The sequence below is a fragment of the Alligator mississippiensis genome, chromosome 10 (genome assembly GCF_030867095.1).
Source record: "Alligator mississippiensis isolate rAllMis1 chromosome 10, rAllMis1, whole genome shotgun sequence".
NCBI lineage: Eukaryota > Metazoa > Chordata > Crocodylia > Alligatoridae > Alligator > Alligator mississippiensis.
Genome location: NC_081833.1, coordinates 38,310,196 through 38,332,615, shown reverse-complemented (window position 1 = coordinate 38,332,615; position 22,420 = coordinate 38,310,196). Strand labels below are relative to the sequence as shown.

The window sequence follows — 22,420 nt, the reverse complement described above, 5'->3', positions numbered from 1 at the left end:
CAGTATGCCAATGATAGATTGCATCACTGTCTAGATATGTGGCCAGGTATGCAGCTGGCATAAACTGATATAATTCCACTGAGCTCTGCTGATTTACATCATTTGAGAATCTGGCTAAAAGTTGCATCATCTTGGCCCCTGGCTAAGAGTTAATTGTAAATAACACTTCAGGGGACCAGACGGCAGATTGTTTACTTTTTTGCTGCCACTGCTGCTGTGATTTAGGTAAAATGGCATTTCTTCAAGTTGTAACAGGGCAGAATCTCTGCCTGCACTTCCCAATAAAAATAAATAGACTTTTTTAATAAAGCAAAACAATCATGTGAAACACTGCTCTAGTGATGTGTAAAAGCTAAGAAAGTCCAGACCATTTGCTAGAAACCCAAGTTAGGTGGTTCATTTCACTGCAATATATATTTCTGGAAATCTTTTTTACAGGGGTAAAAAAGCAAAGTTGATTGATTCCCCTGATTTTCTTAGGCACGCTATTTCCCAAATTCCCATCAGAACTGGAACTATCAAGGTAGACTTCTAACAACAAACCCAATTCGCCTGTCACCTACACCGATAACTTTAGTTGACTGTCTCCACTGTAACTGCCAAAATTTACCCAAATGACAATACTTGACACTTTTATACTGCATTTTGCTTAAGTATCTTGAGCTTTATGAACAACGCATTAAGGTTCACTCTGCTATAAGTATTATCTCAATTTTCAGTGAGACAAATGGATGGATAGCTTAAGTGATAGCCTCACACAAGTTCATGGTAGATAGAACTAGAATTCTGGTGTTCTCATCTCTAGTCTCATCTCTAGTCTTTTCTGGGACTAAAATACAGAAAGGGGTTTCAGCTTCCTTTTCTTGAACTGTCAGTCTGAGCCTTAGAATTAGAGTCTTTGCATATCTTAGTGAGACTTCCAGCTTTCCCTTATGTCTGTATGGATCAGAAAGCTCCAAATAATTTACACACTCGTTCTATACCTGATAGTTGAGGCACATGTCTGGAGTCATGATGATCTTGTTTCCTTTATTATCCACATCTGCCCGTTTGATGAACTCCCTCTTGGAGGCAGTGATGTAATTTTCCTGGAGGTGATATGTCAGCAGGATCCGCTCCTCAGAGATCATAAAGATGCGTTCTGCCACGTCTTCATTAGCTGGCTTTTCTAGGTTCCTATGGAAACACTCTTTGATTTGCTAGGCAAGGTAAGGAATGAGATATAACCAAGTCAGAACCTATTAGACAGCACAGGACAATGACAAAATTTGATGAGATTGGGATTAGGCAGGTAGAAGAAAAAAATCCCATAATGAAAATAAGGATTTCATCCCAAATCTAATGTGTTTCTCTTTGTAACATGATCTACATTTCTGAAGGTTGTAACTGTATTCAAGGTAGGACTCTATAGCATCTTTTATTGCTAGGCCCATAGTCCTACTTTTTTCATATGTGATCATAAAGGAACAGTAAGAGCTGTTTAGACCAATGAGTATAGTTACTGCTTATGGAGCAGATTATGCCATTCAAGAACAAGACCCTTGTGTGCATCATGCTGAAGTGAGCTATACTAGCACAAATTCCAGGAAGCATTATGCCACCACCAGTTTCCCAAGACTCATGGGAGAAGGGGAACAACTTTTCCCTTTTAGCTCATAGGAATCAGGCACAATCTGGCTCAATATTAAGTGGTGGGATATGTGATCCATAATTCAGGGAATCAGCTCTGAGTGCTCCCCTCCTCTGTGATTAGATCTGTTTAGGGGGAAAGGAAGATAGATAAGGGCTCTTTAAGGGAATGCAGGGCTCTCCCTCCATTAAAACACCTGGCTTTAATAGGAGATGGAAGGTAGCTTTAACTGAGATGACTCTAAGGAGCTGGTTTCAGGCAGTGGAAGGGCTGTATTGGAGGATCACCCCAGGAATAGATCCAAGGCATCTCATTAGCAATCTGTACCAAGGAAGTATTGTACAATCCTGGTTCTACTAGAAAGGCCATGGTCCAGTCAAGGTATGAGGTGCCAGGTATTTTGCGTGTTTTGATACTTTGGATATCAAAGGCAGAAGGCTTGTAATGATGGCTAATTCAGGAATGCACTTAAGGACATACTTAACATTAAGCACGTTCTTAAGTGCCTTCAATGGATAGGGATGATTGTGTCAGTGGGGGCTTTACATGACCTCTTGTTCAAGACACAGTAAAAGTCACGGCATTGGTGGTATTATGTGGGATATTTACCACAAATGCAGCTATTCTGGGGTTTGACCACAGAAACAAGACCACCTGATAATTTTGGGATATTGTAAAGTTTTCTGTCCAACTCATCCCTAAACATTTTCTCTGCCACAAATTTCCCAAGACTTAGCTTTGTGGTTTCATTTTGGTTGCTGGATAGAATTTGGGGCAACTGGCCACTTGGAGGATATCCTGGGTCAAACAAGCCCATATGTAGGCAGAGAACCTACACAAGGCTTAGAGATATGCCTTGGCTATATATGCCAAGGGAAAATGTGTCAACTTTAAGTGAAACCATGAGAATAGGATCAGTATGATTTGTACAGCTCCAGCATTTTTGCTACTTTCCAGTGCATACCATTATTGGCCTGGCATTCGCATCAGGGTTAGCAACAAGAATCTGGGCTCTCTTTGTCCTTTTGCCAAAGTTCGTGTGCCGGTAGTAGAGGAAATCTGACCGCCCTGCAAAGTATTCCGTCATCTCACGGGCATTTTCAACCCGTTTCCGAAGGCCATCTACACGCGTCTCATTGTAAAACTCCATGGTGCGCTCAGTCTCAGGATTCATCGACTTATAGACATGGGCTATGGTAGAGAGAGATCCTGTTTGAGCTTTAAAATAAATAATAATGCCTCTGATGCTGCAAAATATCATTCTTATGGGAAAGTTTTGTCTCTCTTGCCAAGCAAGACAAATTGTATTTCTTTGTCATTGTCCCACTAGTCACCTGAGAAACAGAGTAAGAGAGTAACTCCCCCCTCAGTCCTCTGTGCCAACACACTATGGACAGCAGCAGGGAGGGACAGCAGGTTTCATGAGGACACTACACGCCCTCACACATGTGGACCAGGGCTAGATGAGGGCTTGACTCCAGCCCCCCAAAGATGGCAGACTATGCAGCTTCACAGTCTGCGTGGGAAGATGCTGCATGGTGTATTGATGTCATTCCTTTATTTTGGAAAACAGTGTTTTTTTTTAAAAAAAAAGCATAAACCTCTTCCAAACACAGATTAAATTTAAAAAAGTCCCTCTTTATACAAGAATGAGAGAGTCCTTATAGGGAACAATACTAGTATAACTATAATGGTTACATTAGCTTATTTTAGTGCACTGTGTGTTGTTTAAGTGCATAGCATTTGAGGCTGAAAAAGGCTATGCATTTACCCAAAGAATCCACTTATCTGAATATACCTTAAACCACTGATTCTCAATTAGGATGCCATAGCACCCAGGGGTCCTATGAGCTTTTTTTAAGGATGCTTCAAGGTGCCACACAGTATTAGCACTGTTAGGTCTGCAAACAACAGTATGATTCCCATGCCATAGTAAAAGCAGCCATGGTGCAAAGTGCTGTGCTTGGTATTTCCCCTTGGCCCCAGTCTCTGTCAGTCAGCATCCACCCCTCCTCCCCACACCGCTTCATAGCATATATGCCCCAGGTTCTGAAAATGCTAGTTGTGCCTCTAGCTGGTAGTTCCATTTATATGGGCTCTCTGCTATATCAAGGATGATCGATCACTAAGACTCTCTAAGATCACTAAGAGTGCTAGGAAGATGAACTGGTATACCTTTAAGACCTAATGCATGTCCTGGGCCGAAGTATTCTGTAGTCACCTCTGTTATTTTATTCACTTGTCTCATTTCCAGCAAGTCTTCTCTGTTTTTGAACCACTGCGTCACCTCCAGTACTTTGGTACCTAGCAAGAGACCAAATACCTTTGCACAACCTTACTTCCCTTAGAAATTCTAGATGTCAGATGAAAGCATTCAGGCATAAGGTCATTGTGTGAGTCACACTGAGCTACACAGTCCCAGTGGAAGTTCTAGGAAGGTTTATGCCACCACCAGCTTCTCAAGACTCAAGAGTCTATGATGATCACTCCATGAGGATCATTACACAAGAGGTAAGGGAAAACAATCAGAAGACTTGAACTAAAAGAAATTGCTCAGAAAGGGGATTTAGCATGGCTATTAACTTCAGTGGAAATGGAGTGGCTGCAGTCCTCTTTTTCCTATGAAAAATTAAAATACAAAAATTAAAATACAAAAATTTCCAACCCACAGCTCCTGCTTGTACAGAGTTAGAGTGGCTGATATGCTTCAAACTAAGCACATGCTTGAGTGTTTGCAGCACTTGCGCATAACCAGAATATTCAGCAGCCAGCAGGATCAAGCCATCAATCAGCAAAGACTTGCTTTATGGGAAGGACACAGCCTCACAGCACATTTCCTTCCTTTCTGGTTTGTGTATGTGCCATGGTGCATTATAGGTGTCTGCACTGCTGGGAAGGAATGATAGTCGCTCATGTAGACATACCCAAGCTAACTAACAAAGGTACAGTATAGCCATGACAGGATAGAGCTCAATGCAGGATGCAAGACCCACATGAAAGCAGAAGGAACATCAAAGCAATTAGTTCACACGAGTTATTTGCTGCTACAGTTACAAAGCTGGTTTGTTAGAATCTAGCTTGGGTATGCCTACACGAGCTGCATTCACGACTTTGACTTTAGCATGGATTGGACATACAATAAAGATACAGGCTTACAACATATTTACTATGGGGCAAATTAAGTTTACTCCATAGGAAAAAGGACATGGACACAACACAAATCACCTGAGAAAATGAAGGGCTAACAATCCACAAAGGTTGGTTACACTACTCAAATTTCAGCCCAGGGTAGCCCTTTATTCAGTGTAAAGGTGTTCCCCTGATACCTAGTGGCTGTAAAAGGTCCTTCTTCAGGCAGCTGACCTAGGAGAGCTGGTCATGTGCCTGCTCCTTACAATATAGTAAATTTACTACTGAGTAATTTATCCCAGGTTTTACTCCACAGCATACATGTCATGAATCCACACACTAAGAGCAGCCCTGAGTCAGGCAAAGATATAAGAAGCTGATCAGTGGCTCTGAACAACATCTCAGTTATCCCCTAAGACAAGCTAGACTCCAGCAGGAATCTCTTAAAGTCCTGGAAATATTTATTGTTTGTATGGAAGCGTGTGAGGGAATGTGAAGAAATGATTGGAGAAGCACATGAGGAGAACCATGATTTTCAAAAGGAGAGGAAAAGGACAGAAGAAACAATAACAAAAATGGTTGCCCTGGTAGCATTCCCAACCTGCCCCAGTCATGTAATTGTTCAAGGAGTCCATACATCCCTCTTACAGTCTTGATCCTCAAAGACAGTGAGGCGCTCGACCAGCCCATTGCTGTTCAGGTAAGGTGCCCATTTCTCCAGCTTTGCCTTCTTGTAATGGATCACCTTCTTCCCTTGGGGACAGCGGGTCTCAAATTCTGCACATGGCAAAGGGAAGAATTATGTGAGAAGAATTTCCTGCCCTTAGCAGGGGATACCAGCATCCAAAGGAATTCAACTGAAGTGAAACCACTGACCTGGTATGAATGATTGGTTCCCATGTCAAAATTAGCTGATAAACTCATAAAATCCTTATTTTGGAGAGAGACCATTACTGATGCTGCCCATGGCTAGAGGAAGGTGATGACATTGCTTTGTCAGAACACATTGTATGGGGCTGATCTCCCTTTGCTGACTGGAGTGAATGCTGAGAGCACCCAGGACCTCAAAGAACTGGGCCTGATCCAATTGCCATTGACAGTAGCAGGGTCTGCAGTTGGCACAGTGACTATATATTATGGATTGTATTGATTGATACTATCCTATTACCTCTATGCATGTTATGCTAAACATAACTAGATTAGATTATAAAAGAAAGTAATAGTCCTTGGTGACTGGATAGCAGAGGAGATTAGCAATGGGAGAGCCTTTCAGTTGTAGAAGACTGATGAGACTATGTGTGGGACAACTTCTGTTACCCCCTGAATTTCCCATTTACAAGTCCTTTAACTTTATGGAAGTTCTTTGACCAGTAAAAACAATTTGCACCTTCCATCCAAGGATTTCACAACCTTTTCATAAAGTAATCTTCACATCTTAGTGGAGGAAACTGAGGCACTGAGATGTGAAGGGACTGCCCAAAGTCCCCTAGTGTGTTACCTGGGGAGAGAATCCAGAGTTCATAAACAGCTTCTTTAACCACTAGACATTATGATAATGAGAAGTAACAGATTGTGCTTTGATAGCCTATATTAGGTAATACCAGGAGAGCATACAATCAGAAGCAGAAATCACCCAGCTAGCAAGGAAACACAGAAAACAGATTTACGTGCATAGTCCGGGGAGGGGCAAGGACAGATGTTCTCAGTTCCAGGAACATTCCCCAGGGCCAAAATACAGCTGCTGGAGTTAAAAAACCTGCCTTCTTCCTCTTGTGTGTATTGATTTATTTCTAGTTCATTGCTTGACTGACTCGTATACAAGAAGTGCACATACTGAACAAAAACGCTAAATGTTTATACCATACAATAAAGGAAGAACAAATACCTTTCAGAGATATCTGAATTGGGTCTACCCAGGATGGTGGCATGTCAGAACCTTTCTCTTCCTCTTCTTTGTCCTATCAAGACAGAGCATTGATGTTATATTAAGTGACTGTTAACCAGAATATACCTGGCAACCTATCCTCTTACGACAGGAGGCATTTTTGTCTCTGGAAATACCATGTTACTGTATTAGACTATGGTTCCTCCCGGTTTTACCCAGTCCCAGGAGAAACAGTGATACAATGAAGGATCGTTCATGCTGGTTACACACACTGCCTGAGGATACAGTCACACAGCAAATTTTGGCTTATGTAAGCGAGGGAAGTCTGTTGTATTCCCCAGAAACATAGCCCTGTGCATGGTTCATGAGACATGTAGTTGAGCATTTCCACCTACAATTCACATACAAAATAATTCAGGTTGTGTAGTCAATGCAATCTCTCAGTTGGCTGAACACTCTTGACCTTACAGTGTTGCAGCGTGTGCTATTTTTTGGTTCAGAAATAAATATCTCAGATCTTTGCACTACAGCTGACTGTTATATTTTAAGGAGCACTATTGTGTTCATTCTGTCTGGAAGTTCCCTGTGCATTGTTTCTAGCTGAGCCCCACTCTTACCTAAAAGAATCAGTTTCTTTGATTTAACATGGATGTGGTGGATGTGGAAAAAGAAGAAAAATAACAGGATAAAGGAAGAGGGTGCTCTTTAGAACCTAGGATTTGCTTGTTTATTTTATATAATCAATGGCAGGGACTCAGATATCCTGGTGATGGGCATGTTCTGAATAGGTTCTGATAAAAGGTTAGGATGTTTTGATATTGCCTACACTATAATCCCGTGTTCTTCATACCAGGATGTTGTTCCTTTTCATAAACATTATTTTCTCTTGACGGGCTTTTGTAGGTGACAGCTGGCTTCGTCAGATAGCATCTTGCTATAGATTATATCTAACAAAGTAGGCTGTTGCCTACAAAATCTTATGCCTCTGAACCAGTTAGATTCTGAAGTGCCACTCTGTCCTGCCTTCTGTCTGACTTCAGACTAATATGGCTAACTAACTCTAATTATTTTCTCTTGTGATTCTGCATTTCTTCCTCCAGCTGCCTTATTCCTTCATCTCAGGAGCCAGGCTGCTGAGGGACAGGTAGAAGATGTTTTGTAAAATTTATTTTTTTCATTTTATTTAATTTTATTTTTAAATGTTTCATACAGGGCCCTTCAGTGTGTGTGAGCTCAGGGTATCAGTCGCAGCTATCGGAGCTCAGAAGTTCTTTGTACTGTAACAAACATATAATCACTAGGATGTCAGTGGTGGCATTAGACCGCATACTGAAGACACTAGTAATTACACAGTGAAATGGGAACAGAATTTAGGTTCTCCTGTTCCAAAAAAAGCACCTGTCCCCTTCGCATCTACTAAACAAGAATTTCTAACACAGAGTGGAATAGTTCTGATTCTATCAAGGAGGGTGCAGTAGCATGCATGAATACATCTCCTGTAACAAGAAATCCTTGTGGAAACAAAGAATCTGTTTACTTACCAAATTATCCAAATCCTCATCAGCTAATTCCTCTTCCTCCTCCTCATTTGGAAGCAACAGAAGAGGCTTATCAGCCCCCAGCAGCATGAACTCCCACCTCAGTGGGTTACCAAGGTCAAAGATGAGATCCTAAGCAATAGAGAACAACCCCTGGTTACCTTTAAAGGGCTCTCCTGCTGAAGATGCTGATGCCAAGGGACAATCTGGCATGAGTCGCTAACCTGACTGCTACTTCCATTCTGCAGTAGATATAGTGGACCTGTCAGTACCCTGAGGAGATTTAAGTATTTGAGGGAGTCCTTACGTTTAGTCTTAATGAAAGAGGATGGTTAGACTCTTGTCCAACTAAGCACTTTACTGGCAGCCTATCAAAATCCAAGAGCTCCACCTCTGTATTAAAAGCCCTAGGCCCAATTCAACCTGTACCTGAGCAAAGACTGAGGGGATGCACTTGACCCTGATCTGTTCTAAAGCTTGGTCTGGTTTTAGTGTCAGAGTAAATTACTCCGCTGTAGGACAGTATTGTACCTGACAGTACTATCCTGGTCTGGTATTAGTGTCAGCTGGAGTGATCCTGAGGCCTCTAACTTGCAGTGTCTATCATGACCCCAGAAGCTTATAGCAGCTGGAGAACAGCCAAAATGTAGAAACAGCAAGGTCAAGTCCTCTGCCACCCTTGGTAGGTAATCCCTGTCAAAGCCCTGGAAGCCTCCTCTTTACCAGGCAGATGTGGTTCTTTGGGTAAATGTGACATATTATTAAGCCAACTAAACAGCTGGAAAAAATGTTCTTTGCAAGCTTTTGGGTATAAACACCCTTCTTTAGGCAGAAGAGAGTCTGCTGGCATTATGTGTTCTCCATGGTAGAACAGAAGCCAATATGCAAAATGCAGGTCTGTGAAAATGTAAATGCCATGGCAGTGAGGATCAGAGGGAATGGGAGACAATAGGTGTGAGACAGGTAGGTGGGGGAGGAAAGGGGGGAATGTTGAACTGGTGATAGAATATAGCCGGTAAAATGCAGACAGGTTACCTGGAGTTATCAGACGGCAGACAGGTTATAATGTGCCATAAATCCAATGTCTATGTTTGGTCCATGATTTTTTGTATCCAGTAGATTTACGAAGTGAAGTTTGTAGACTTGTCTACAAACGGTGTTTTGTAAATGCCCTTTGAGGATTAGAACTGAGAGATTGGAGGGCTTTTACATAGGGAAGGGACACACAGCCAGGTTTCTGTGCTGGAAAGATTTCTCAGGGGCACAACATATTAAGGAGACAGCTCCACGGATACTTTGGAGAAACTAAACTAGGTGGTCATGCGGCCCAAGGGAACTGAGCCTATTGTCTATACTAAGGCTCAGAACATGGGTGTAGTTCAGTCTTTTTTGCGGCTTCTGGTCCTAAAGCCAGTGTAACTAGACTGGAAAATGGCCAGTGAAAGGCGGGTGAACATATAGGTCTACCTTTTTCCCATGACCCATGTCTGATAGCTGCTCTCCTACAGTGCAGGAGCCATTCAAATAGGACAGTTACCTTGCAGCCATTCAAGCAACTCTGCATATTGACCCAGTAGTTCACATGGTTCCAAAGGGCTTCGATACCAAGGAAATGCCCATCTGTGGTACTGTAGCTTTTTGCTGTGAATGGATCGATGAAGAAACTCTCTGGCACCTCCCGCTTCCCTGACAAAACCAGAACCCATGCATGGACACGTAACCCATACAAAGAGTCTGGCTTTGGCTTCTCAGCTTCCTGTAGCATAGAGACATACATTGGTTATCTGCAGTTATAATCCCAGACAAAAACAATCTTAGTTGGTCCTTCTCTGGCCCCTTTCCTTCTAGGGATCTCCAGCCTTTTCACAATTAATGATTAATGAAACGTTATGGACCTCCTTTGTGAAGCAAAATACTATCATCCCCATTTTATAGATGGGTAAACTGAGCTACACAGGAGTGAAATGTTTACTCAACACCATATGCAGAGTCAGACGCATGGTCTGGAATGGAGCGTAAGAGTTTTGGCTTCCATTCCCTCTGCAGAGCAGCAGTAATTCTCCACAATTTCTTTTGCTAAAAGGCAGGTACCTATTCACTCCTAGAGACTAAAAAACAGAAATTAAAACTGGTCAGCAGCCAATTCATTCATTTCAGCACGAAATATACTTTAAACACAACATGCTATAGACAATGAGTTAGATTTTTAAAGCTACCTAGGCATCTAACTCCCATTATATGCCAAAATATCTTTGACAACCTGGTCCAATATTCTCCCTGATTAGGTGAAGCATCTAGTAGTCTCTTCTCTACAGCAATCAGAATGCAGTAGGTTAGTCCTGTCATTGCTGTCAGTGAGATAAAAAGTTAGAGTGGACGGGCATAAGACTGGAACTTCTTGAACCCCAAGCCTCAGCTGATAAAATTGTCTAGCTTCATTAGAATCCTGTTCTGTAAGGTGTTTATAAACAGAACAAAAAATGGTCCCTTCCCCAAAGAACTTCCAGTCTAAATACCAGACATAAGATAATAGGTGGATACTAGCAGCCACATGGCACTGGACAGGGGAACACTGAGACAATATTGGTCAGGATGACAGGCCCTTGTTAACCCAGCTACATTAATTTGGGCCTGCCTAGGCTCTGACACCTGATTTCTAGTCTTAGGTCTGTTATCCAAGTCACGTTTTGTAAGTCACTGGGTGCATCTACCTGTGCCATTAAGGTGACGTGATAAACTCTGGTGCAGTTTGCGCCAGTCAGCTGCTCCTGGGCACAGTGTCTATATGTGCACCTGGGGCCACAGCAGTTTGAGCCAGTATGGAGCACCTCCGGGCTGGCAGAGGACCTGGTGGATCAGCCCTAGGCTCTGGGTAGCAGTGTTGAGCAGTGGAGGTGTTGGCTAGGGCACAAGGGTGCTACAGTGTGGGGCTAGGTGGGAGGCAGCTCCTGCATTTTAGCACCCTCATGTCCAAGCCAGTCCCTGTCACCATCTACATGTGCATTTTAGTGGAGTAAATTACTCTGCCGTAGGAAAGTATTGTACCTGACAGTACTATCCTATGGCAGAGTCAATTAATTTTCTGGGCCCTAATACTGGTGCATGCAAAGACTATGATGCTTTACTACGGAACTAATTAGTCAATTCCTCAGTAAAGCACACATGTAGATACACCCACTTGTGCTAAGATTTTCACAAGTGGCTTCTAATTTTACTTGTCTTAATTTTGAGGTGTCCAGCTTCCCCCTGATTTTCAGAGGTTCTGGGCATCTACAATGACTCTGTTAGAAGTCAGTAGAAACTGCAGGGGCTCAACACAGATGACACCTAGCTGTAGGCAGTAGTAGATACGCGGGAGGGTAGGGATAGGATTCAGAGGGTGCATCTACATGTGCATTCATGCACTTTTCCTAATGCGCATTAAATGAGTACCTCCAATGTGAGGTACTAAATTAATGCGCATTAGGCTGCTCTAATGTGTAGTAGGCCTGTGTGAAGCAGCTAGTATTTGCTTCAGATTCGGCCGATTTGGGGGACAGTGATTTCATTCAGTGATTCGAATCACTGTCCTGATTCAATTCAGCTGAATCTGATTCAGAGATTCGGCTGGTGCCAAATCTCTGAATCAGCCAGGCCAGGCCCATCCCCTGCCTCTCTCACAGCCTGGCAATGGCTGCCCCAGCTCCCAGCACTTGTTAAAAAAGCCCCAACTCATCGGGTGCTGCCAGGTGGGGGATGATCTCTGCTGCCCCCCCACTGCCCCACACTGCATGTGGGGCTCTGAATGAGCTGCCCAAGCCCCCTGCCTCACTCTCCCAGGTGCCCCAGCCTGGCCAGCTCCAGCCCTTTAAGAAAAAAAAAACCCCAAAAACCTCCCTCACTGCGCCTGTTGGCGGGGGGTGGTCCCCGCTGCCCCCCGCTGCCCTGTGCCACGTGTGGGGCTCTGAGTCCTGGGGCTTTTCTTTTTTTTTTTTCTTAAAGGGCCGGAGCTGGCCCAGGAAGGGCACCTGTGGGTAGGCTGGAGGAGTGAGGGTGGGGGGGGCATTGCGGGTGTCGTGGCAGAGCCCTCCATGCAGTGTGGGGCAGTGGGGGGCAGCAGGGCTCTCCCTTCCCACACCCAGCAGCACCCGGTGAGCACCGGATTTTTTTTAAGTACTGGGAGATGGGGTGGGTGGGGGCAGCCATGAGAGGGCTGGGGGAGCAGGCGGGGTTGAGGGGGCTGGGGAAGACTGGCAGGGGTCCCCCCATGACCCACTCCCCTAGCCCCCACCTCCCATGCCCCTAGTACTTACCAGCTGGGAGTCAGCTGGATTTGGAGGATTGGGCCAAAAGAAATCTCATGAGGTTCAACAAGGACAAGTGCAAAGTCCTGCACTTAGGATGGAACAGTCCCACGCACTGCTACAGGCTTGGGACCAACTAAGTAAGCAGCAGCTGTGCAGAAAAGGACCTGGGGGTTACTGTGGGCAATAAGCTGAATACAAGCCAACAGTGTGTCTTTGTTGCCAAGGTGGCTATCAGCATACTGGGCTGTATTAGCAGGAGTGTGGCCAGCAGATGGAAGGAAGTAATTATTCCCTTCTATTGGGCACTGGTGAGGCCATATCTGGAGTACTGGGTCCAGTTCTGCCCCCACATCTCACCCACGACAGAAAGGATGTGGAGAAGTAGGAGAGTTCAGTGGAGGGCAACAAAATTGGTGAGAGGGATATGGCACATGACTTCTGAGGAGAGGCTGGGGGAACTGGGCTTATTTAGTCTGCAGAAGAGAAGACTGAAGAGGGATTTGATAGCAGCTTTTAACTACCTGAAGGGCGGTTCCAAAGAGGATGGAGATAGACTCTTCTCAGTGGTGGCAGATGACAGAACAAAGAGCAATGGTCTCAAATTGCAGCAAGGGAAGTTTAGGTTGGACATTAGGAAAAACCTTCTCACTAGGAGTTTGGTGAAGCACGGGAACAGGTTATCTAGACAGGTGGTGGAATCTTCATCCTTGGAGGTTCTTACGGTCCAGCTTGAAAAAGCCCTGGCTGGGATGACCTACTTGGGGATGGTACTGCTTTGAGCAGGGGGTTGGGCCAGATGACCTCCTGAGGTCCCTTCCAACCCTAGTTTTCTATGATTCTATGATCCCCTGTAAAAACCAGATCCAAGGTGGATCATGTTACATAATTGTAAGAAAACAAGTTTAAAATTCAGTGACTACTCTCAGAAATGTAGGTCCTAACCTTTCTGTTCCTTACTGTCTCCATCTGCACATCAGGGGTAGTATTACCCACCTCTCTTAGAAGGGGGCTGACAGCAGAAATTTAGCACATGTAATTTTCTTTGGAGCTGGACGGAACTATATATGTGATACATATTATTCATAGATTCATAGATGTTAGGGTCGGAAGGGACCGCAATAGATCATCGAGTCCGAACCCCTGCATAGGCAGGAAAGAGTGCTGGGTTTAGATGACCCCAGCTACATGCCTATCTAACCTCCTCTTGAAGACCCCCAGGGTGGTAGGGCACCACCTCCCTTGGGAGCCCATTCCAGACCTTGGCCACTCTAACTGTGAAGAAGTTCTTCCTAATGTCCAGTCTAAATCTGCTCTCTGCTAGCTTATGGCCATTATTGCGACCCCATTATTGCGAGCATATTATTATGGCAACCCCAGGGATGCCTTGGTGAGTAAAGCCTCACCAATTCCCTTCTGTGCCCCCATGATGAACTTATAGGCAGCCACAAGGTCACCTCTCAACCTTCTCTTGTGGAGGCTGAAGAGGTCCAGGTGCCCTAGTCTCTCCTCATAGGGCTTGGCCTGCAAGCCCTTAACCATACGAGTGGCCCTTCTCTGGACCCTCTCCAGGTTATCCACATCCCTCTTGAAGTGCAGCGCCCAAACTTGCACGCAGTATTCCAACTGCGGTCTGACCAGCGCCCAATACAGGGGAATTATCACCTCCTTGGTTCTGTTTGTCATGCATCTGCTGATGCATGATAAAATGCCATTAGTTTTCCTGATGACTTCGTCACACTGACAACTCATGTTCATCTTGGAGCCCACTAGGACTCCAAGATCCCTTTCCACTTCCGTACCACCAAGCAGGTCATTTCCTAGGAAGTGGGTATGCTGGACATTTTTCCTCCCTAGGTGCAGCACTTTGCATTTCTCCTTGTTGAACTGCATTCTGTTGTTTTGTGCCCACATGTCCAACCTGTCCAGGTCTGCTTGTAGTTGTTCCCTGCCCCCCGGCGTGTCCACTTCTCTCCACAGTTTTGTGTCATCCACAAACTTGGACAGAGTACACTTCACTCCCTCGTCCAAGTCGCTGATGAAGACATTGAAGAGTATTGGTCCAAGGACCGAGCCCTGCGGGACCCCACTGCCCACACCCTTCCAGGTCAATACCGACCCATCCACTACGACTCTCTGGGTGCGACCCTCTAGCCAATTCACCACCCACCGGACCGTGCAGTCATCCAAGTCACAGCCTCTTAACTTGTTCACCAGTATGGTGTGGGATACTGTATCGAAGGTCTTCCTGAAGTCTAAGTAAATGACATCTACCCCTACTCCTGCGTCCAGGTGTTTTGTAACCTGGTCATAAAAAGAGACTAGATTAGTCAGGCATGATCTACCTGCTACGAACCCGTGCTGGTTTCCCCTCAGCATAATTTTTCCTGCCGGGCTCTCGCAAAAGTGAGCCTTGATAATTTTTTCAAAGACTTTGCCAAGGATGGAGGTGAGACTGATTGGCCTATAGTTGCCTGGGTCCTTCTTCCTCTCCTTCTTGAAAATGGGGACCACATTGGCCCTTTTCCAGTCCTCCGGGACTTGGCCCGTGCGCCATGAATGTTCAAATATTCCCGCCAGTGGCTGTGCAATGACGTCAGCCAGTGCCTTCAGTACCATCGGATGAAGCTCATTTGGGCCTGCCGACTTAAACGCATCCAGTTTCTCCAAGTGTCTCTGCACCATCTCAGGGTCTACGCTTGGTAGTCTGGTGCCCTGCTGCTGCCTCTCTACAATCCCAGTGAGAGCCTTGTCTTGCCCCTTGCTTAGGAACCAGAGGCAAAGAACTCACTGAGGAGTTCAGCCTTGTCCTCCCTGTCCGTCACCAATTGCTTATGCCTATCTAGTGGGGGTCCTATTCCACCCTGGGCCTTCCTTTTACTCCCTGTATATCTAAAAAACAATTTTTTGTTATCCTTAACTTGGGATGCCATCCTCAGCTCCATGGTAGCTTTGGCCTGTCTAACTGCCTCCTTACAAGCGCGAGCAGAGGAGGTATACTCCTCTTTAGTAGTCTCTCCCCGTTTCCACTTTTTATATGCCCCCTTTTTGCCTGTAGGCTGCTCTGGGTTTCTCTGGTCAGCCAAGGAAGCCTCTTGGCCCCTTCCCCCCTTTTTCCTCGCATCGGGATCATCTCCCTCTGTTCCCGAAGGATCGTTTCCTTGAGGTACGGCCACCCTTCCTGGGCTCTCATCTCTTCAAAACTCTTACTCTGCAGTGCATCCTTGACTAAACGCCTGAGTTTATTGAAATCAGCTTTCCTAAAGTCTAGCACTTTCACCCTACTAGTTACCTTACCCACTCGACGTCTTATGATGAATTCTATTATTTGGTGATCACTGTCCCCCAGGTGACCATTGATCTGTAGGTCTCCTACCATGAGATCCCCCATTGCCAATACCAGGTCCAGCAAGGCATTCCCCCTAGTGGGACCATGTACCTCCTGCGTCAGATGGAGGTCCTGTACACAGGATAGGAACCTGCGTGAACAGTGGGACTTTGCTGTCTGCGTCTCCCAGCAGATGTCTGGGTAGTTTAGGTCCCCCATGACTACTGCTTCCCTAGTTTTTATGGTCTCTGAGAGCTGCCTCAGGAGCCCCAAATCTAGTTCTTCCCCTTGGTGTGGGGGTCTGTAGCAGACCCCTACCACCAAATCCCTTTCTCCTTGACCTCCAATGAAGGTGACTATTATTGGGCTGCCACAGTTGTCTTCACTCAAGTTGCAGCAAGGGAAGTTTAGGTTAGATATTAGGAAGAACTTTCTCACTAGGAGGGTAGTAAAGCACTGAAAAAGACTTACCCAGAGAGGTGATGGAATCTCCATCCTTGGAGGTTTTCAAGACCCAGATAGACAAAGCTTTCGGTGGGGTGATATAGCTGGGGACAGTCTTGCTTTGAGCAGGGGTTTGAACTAGATGACCTCCTGAGGTCCCTTCCAATCCTAATTTTCTATGATTCTGAATACTAACAATTTGCCATAGGTCACCAGTCTTCTACAGTCAGTGGGAGATGAAGGTACCTCACACCTTAGCACTGGGGTCCACTTTGTACCTTGAAGAGCCAGGCATTGTGTCAGGGATCTCGTTGCTGGGATGCAGGTGGAAAGTGGAAGCCCACAAACATTTACTCACCATGATCCTTTCCTCTTCCTCCTCCTGTTTCTTCTGCTTTGCAACTTGGATTTCTGCCTCCTTCTTGGCTGCCTGCTGCAGCTCAAACTTGCTGCGCAAATCACGTGGAGGCTTGACTGCATACTTCTCAGTCTTCTCCTTCACTGTCTCTTTCTGAGCCTGTAGGAGTAGAGGATCCAGGTGCCTTGCTTAACCCAGCAGGACATGCCGGAGGCCAGAGGACATGCAGATCCCAAGTACCTTGTAATCCAGCTCCCTCAACAGGCTTGTGGGATTGTAACCAATGGGTCTGGGAGTTCATGAACTCTTGGAGCCCAAACAGGCCTCAGTGGTGTCAGGGGAAAAGCACTCAACTAATCCCAGTGACCTGTCCTATAGACACTGTCCTTGACTAAAGTCATGTATATTGGAACCTCAATTTGGCACCACAAGTCAAATGTTAAGCAGTCACAGACCTATGAGACACCAGTAATATCTAACCTGCTTGGCACTTTTCACTGTATTATGGCCGATTAACCATGTCTAGCAAGTGGAGTCCCTCCCATCGTGCTCAGCCCAAGTTCCTCACCTCTTTGGACTTCTTCAGCAGAGGGCACACCTCCCTGGTCTCATCCATCATACATATCTCCCGGGTGGCATAGCCATACACACAGTAGGCATCGTACCCAACCCCAATAAGCAGGGAGCAGAGCAGCATGCTGAAGTCAAAGCAGTTTCCTCTCTGGTACTTCAGGATAGTGGTCGGGGAGAACAAGGAGCTAGGCTTAAAAGAGCAGGATATGTTATTTTACTTACAGTCATATCTTTGCATCTCCCCCTTCTCCAGAAACAAAGCAAAAGATATCACACTCGCCAAGGCCCTGTAGACTGAAATCTGCTGAGCTGCAATGTGATCTACATGTAAATAAGTACAAGTATCCAAGTGGAGAATGTAGCTGTTTGCTTCAAACGCTTGCCCTAGTAGCTTATTTCCTGTCCCTGAGTATCCTGCCTATGAAGTAATTTTGCCCAAGTTCACTATTTCCCTCTACTTTTCACATTGGTAAATCCCTTTACTAATGGATTGGAGCTAATGAATGGAGCAGGTAATTAGGAGACAGGAAACTGGGAGTCTATTCCCAGCTCTGAGATTCACCTGCTTTGTGACTGGACATGTGACTTCACCATCCCACTTCTGTATCAATTAATGATCATGATGCCACTTCCTCTGAGCATCCTGGGTGCAGAGTATCAGGATTTAATTTCTGAATTCCATTAGTAGTCTGAAAAATGCTGAGCAGCTCCTTATGAGTTAAATCAGTATGACTCCACTACAGTTAGTGGAGCTCCATTGATCCATGTCAGCTTGTAAACACCTTTAAGGACACAGCTTGTAAAGCTTTAATAACTAACTATTGCAGCCTGCCCATTGTCTGCTACTCCTTTATATGCCCCTGCTCTCCAAGGCCATCACTTTCCTTATAAGGGATTTTTGGTCCATTCCAGCCCTACTCCTCTATGATTTCTATGATTATGACAAGCAACCAGCTAATCTGTGTGAACCTGCTTCAGCGGCGCCACTCTGGGTTTACATAGGGTGAGTGGGGTCAGAATCTGGCCTGGTCTTGTATACATTGCATGCATTTACTTAAGAAGTGTCCCTGGGAAGTGACCATCCATGCAATGTAAACATACCCAGATGAAACACACAAGGACCCAGTAAATAGGAGCTCTGGCTAAAGAATGAACAAGGAGTTCTTACCACAGTCATTATCAGCCCTTAGGTGAATGTTGGAGGGGGCAATCAGGCAAATAGACTTTCAGAGTACCGTGAGCTGGGCTGTCTCAGTGTGACACCCTGATGAGAAACCCCTCACCATTAACAATGTTGGGCTCCCAATGAGCCAATGAAGGTGACTGAAAGAATCATAGGAAGTCCTAGTTCTTACTGGCTCAATAGGGTTTGGAAGAGGCTCCATTGTGAGGTAGTCAGAGACGAATCGGGCGCAGCCATCCCAGTTGTACAGGTCAGGGTATGGCAGCAGGGTCGGACGCACTGTGGTGCTCACGAACTTCTGCAGAGCAACAAGAAGATTATAGCAGGTAACTGCATAGAAGATCATACAACAGGGAGGGAGTTTGAGGCCTGCAAGCTTGAACTAATGTCCAACTCCCTTCTAATTATCTTGAGAGCTTGATTACCATTCCTGCTCCAGCAACAACTTTTTTGCCTGTCCTGGGGTAGGATATATAAGGGGCGGAGAGGTCATCTCACTGCACCTTCTAAAATACACCCCTATCTGTCCTCGGCTGAAACATTCAGGCTCACTCAGCAGGTCCCAGTTCAGTCTATGAGAGCAGAGTTCACAAGTCCCCTTTCAGGATCAGGCCCCTCCTTTCTACTTCCAACTCCCCTGAGAAGCCTAAAAGCTACTCGTATACAGCCAGCAGCAACAGTTCATAGAAGGTCTTCAGCACAGTTAGCTACTGCACAGTAAGGGTTTTTGGGGTAGATGTCTACACATGCAAGGATTAGGGAGAAGATTTGCTCCCAGGTCCCTGCAGCCCTGCAATGGGCCCCTGACACCACCAGGGAGAGCTCCAGGCTCCCTCTGGATACAGGCTCAGCAGCTAGCAGGGAACACCAGGCCAGAAGACAGCTCTCTCCTAGCCCTGGGGGGCTGCCTGCTGCTGGGGTGGGGGCATGTCTCCCTGCCCCAGCAGCAGGGAGCTCCTGGCTCTGACTTCCTGATCAGGGGCATGGGGCTTGGGAAGGGCAGGTTCCAGCCCCTACCCCAATCCATCAGCGAGGCGACTAGCTTGCTGCTAGCTCCTAGTTGCTAAGCTGCCCCACTGACAAATTTGGGCAGGGGCTGGGACCTACCCCACCCCTGTAGCTCTGTCCAAGCCCCATGCCTCAATCACCCAATCAGGGCACAGGTCTGGGACGTGCCCCTGAACAGGACAGTTCCTGGTCAGCCTCAGGCTGTGCGGGGAAGTCTGCATGTGCAGCCCAGAGCTGGCTGGAGGCTGCCTGATACAGGACAGTCCCCAGCCACCTCCAGGCTGCACTGCTTCCCCATGCAGCCTGGGGCTGGTTGGGAACTATCCCGGTCAGGGGCAGGTCCCAGCCAACTCCAGCCTGGGAAAGGAACTGTCCCCATGCAGGGAGCTCCCAGGTCCCGCTTCACGATCACGATTGGGGAACAGGGGCTGGAAGCTCCCGGCTGCTGGGACACAGGGACATTGTCCCACCCAGGGTGGGGCTGGGGAGCTTGTTCCTCGCCCAGCTCTGTGAGGGGAAACAAGCTCCCCAGCTCTGCACTTGTGGAACTGGGTGGGGAACAGGATCCCCTGCCCCCACCAGCAGGGAGCTCCCAGTGCTGGCTCCATGGTTGCAGGACTCAGGCTGGGAGACCCTTATCTCCCAGCCTGAATTCTGCTATTGCAGGGCTCAGGCTGGGAGATAAGGGTCTACCAGCCCCCTGCTCCCCGACAGCAATCTGAGAAAAGGGAGCTCCCTGCTACTGGGCCAGGGGGACATAGTTGCCACCCAAGCTCCTGTGCCAGAGCCCTTCCTGGAAGCAGGCAGCTCTTGGGGGCAGAGAGCTATCTCCTGCCCCCTGGTGGATGGCTGGCCTGGAGCAGATGTTGCTCCCAGTCAGGTATCTCCATGAGCACTACAGACAGTGCTGTTACTAATGCCAAGAAGACTTGCTACTAACATTTGCAGGTAGCAAATTTACTCGGTATTACATATAGACACACATGCTTACTTCAAAGTAAGCTATGCTAATGTAAAGTTAAGCGTCTTGTGTAGACGTGTCCACTAAGACCTAAATCCCTAAAGTTCTGAGCCTGAACATAGTTTGGATCTTAAGAGTTGACCTCTAGATTCAGGCATTTCTTTTGGTTTGATTCACTTTTCATTGTCTTTTTGTTTCTGTTCCCCACGTGTACTGTAACAACTGTCCTGCTGAAGACCCAACTGGCATAATGTGTATACAACAGATATACACTAGCTCTGTCAAGTGTACAGCTGGTATAATCAGTGTTGTGTGCATACAGTTAGTGCAGTCATTGTACAACCTATGGGTCAAGTATACAATTAATCTGACTGGCATACAGCTGGTGAGAGGAGTGTTTATCTGGAGTGGTGGGTGTATACCAGTGGCACTAAATGGACAATTTATGGGTTTTCAGCACTGTTTATGTCTATTTAAGAGATGGATAATAGAGTGAATCTTAACCCTGGACAGTTAAGAATTCTCTGTTAAATGTATCTGAAGTAAAACCATATCTAGAATGAATAAAAATATAATCAGTATGCAAAAAAGGAAGAATCCAGACTATCCATGGTGCCCTGTTCCCCAGACAATCCCTTACCTCCACACCACACTCATTTAATGGGTGAAGAAACAGCTCCTTGCGGTCTGGGCAGAGATGTGTGTACTGTCGGCGAAAATTGGCAGCTATATGCAGCATCATCTTCTCCTTAGCAGAATTTATCTTATAGGAGGCTGGTAACTGAGAGGTGTCCACAGAGCTCCAGTCAAATTCACTTCATATGATTAGGGGAGACAGAGAGAGACAGATCAGGAAAATATCAAAGTTTAGATGCACTGACCTATCTGGCAAGGCAGTCAGAGCTCCTTTAGGTTATTCTCCAGCACAACTGTTGCAAATTAAATAAATTTGAGGTCATATTTAGAGATGCATCATTCCAAAAAGGTGGGAATTAAACTTGACTGAGCTTCTTGCCATAATGAAAACAAGCTCTTATGAACAGGAGCAGACAAGCAGGCCTGCGAGTGCATTTATATGATTTCTGTAAATCTGATCCAATGGGGAACATATAAGAAATGCAGCATAAGTTCTCATTTCTCTCTCTCACACACACATATATACACACGTGCACCCTGCTTACTGTATGTTTGGAATATGGACTTGGATCTTTGACAACTTCTCCTCTAGGTCTTGGAGTTCATCACCGATCTTAAAGGCTTTTTTCTCTTCCTCTTTCTCCTCTGCCTCATTCTCCCTCAGGGCCTCCATTTTGTCCCCTCAAGGGCTCCTAGGTGAAAAACACTTGCCAGAGTGAGACTGGGAGAGTGGAACTGGGTGCTACAGAAACACTGTTATACTTTGCTTGAAGATGTGTTTTGGATGAGAAGAGCTGATTTATCTCAGAGTGGGATTCTTGGGAAAACCTGATGCTGGGTATGAATTTAATCACACAGTGGATGCTGACTGCAAAGGAGTAAGATATATGGCTGGGAAATGAGTAAGCAAGAAGCCTATTGCTGATTTGATTGATTAAGCTCATTGGAACTGCTAGACTGGATTAGACTTGTGTGATACCTATAGTCCAATAATCTGTCGCTAGAAATGTTCATCACCAGCTGCTTGAAGGAAGAAAAGCCTGCAGTAAGCAGAGACAGAATAAAACTCCCAACAGGGAATTTCTTCTTGATCTTCATTAGTTGTAGCTTGGTTTGTACCGCAAAGCCTGAGGGTTTGGTCTCTTTAAGAATATATGAACGTTTCGGGCTTTATGATGAAAGTTCTGGATGTTCCCATTTTTCCATGTAAATATCCTATATATTTCTTTTTTAAATTCTGTTAAGCAGTAGGCCAAAGTGCTGGAGTCCCATGATCATTTAATAGAATAACAGAATTATAAGGCTTGAAGGAACTACAACGGTTATCTAGTCCAACCTCCTGAACAGGCAGAGGATTCACTATCCTTAAACCATCCCAGAAAGAGGCTTAGGCTTAGGCTCTCCAAAGAAGGAGATTTCACAGCTTCCCTGTACAACTTGTTCCATTATTCTACTGCTCGAACA

The 22,420-nt window shown here is 45.8% G+C and overlaps 1 protein-coding gene across 2 annotated transcripts in view; it reads right to left on the bottom strand.

Moving 5' to 3' along the window:
- Window positions 1–22,420, bottom strand: part of DRC7 (dynein regulatory complex subunit 7) — a 29,003-nt gene that overhangs the window by 4,607 nt on the left and 1,976 nt on the right. For both annotated transcript variants that reach the window (XM_006271726.3, XM_019497325.2), the window contains exons 2-13: window positions 21,502–21,648; window positions 20,961–21,135; window positions 18,524–18,649; window positions 17,164–17,358; window positions 16,596–16,754; window positions 9,720–9,938; window positions 8,186–8,314; window positions 6,645–6,717; window positions 5,408–5,536; window positions 3,806–3,934; window positions 2,595–2,821; window positions 984–1,199 (exon numbers count right to left, since the gene is read on the bottom strand). In XM_006271726.3, coding sequence (XP_006271788.1) covers window positions 984–1,199; window positions 2,595–2,821; window positions 3,806–3,934; window positions 5,408–5,536; window positions 6,645–6,717; window positions 8,186–8,314; window positions 9,720–9,938; window positions 16,596–16,754; window positions 17,164–17,358; window positions 18,524–18,649; window positions 20,961–21,135; window positions 21,502–21,629 — 1,905 coding nt within the window. In that variant the 5' untranslated portion in view covers window positions 21,630–21,648. The remainder of the gene's footprint in view (window positions 1–983; window positions 1,200–2,594; window positions 2,822–3,805; window positions 3,935–5,407; window positions 5,537–6,644; window positions 6,718–8,185; window positions 8,315–9,719; window positions 9,939–16,595; window positions 16,755–17,163; window positions 17,359–18,523; window positions 18,650–20,960; window positions 21,136–21,501; window positions 21,649–22,420) is intronic.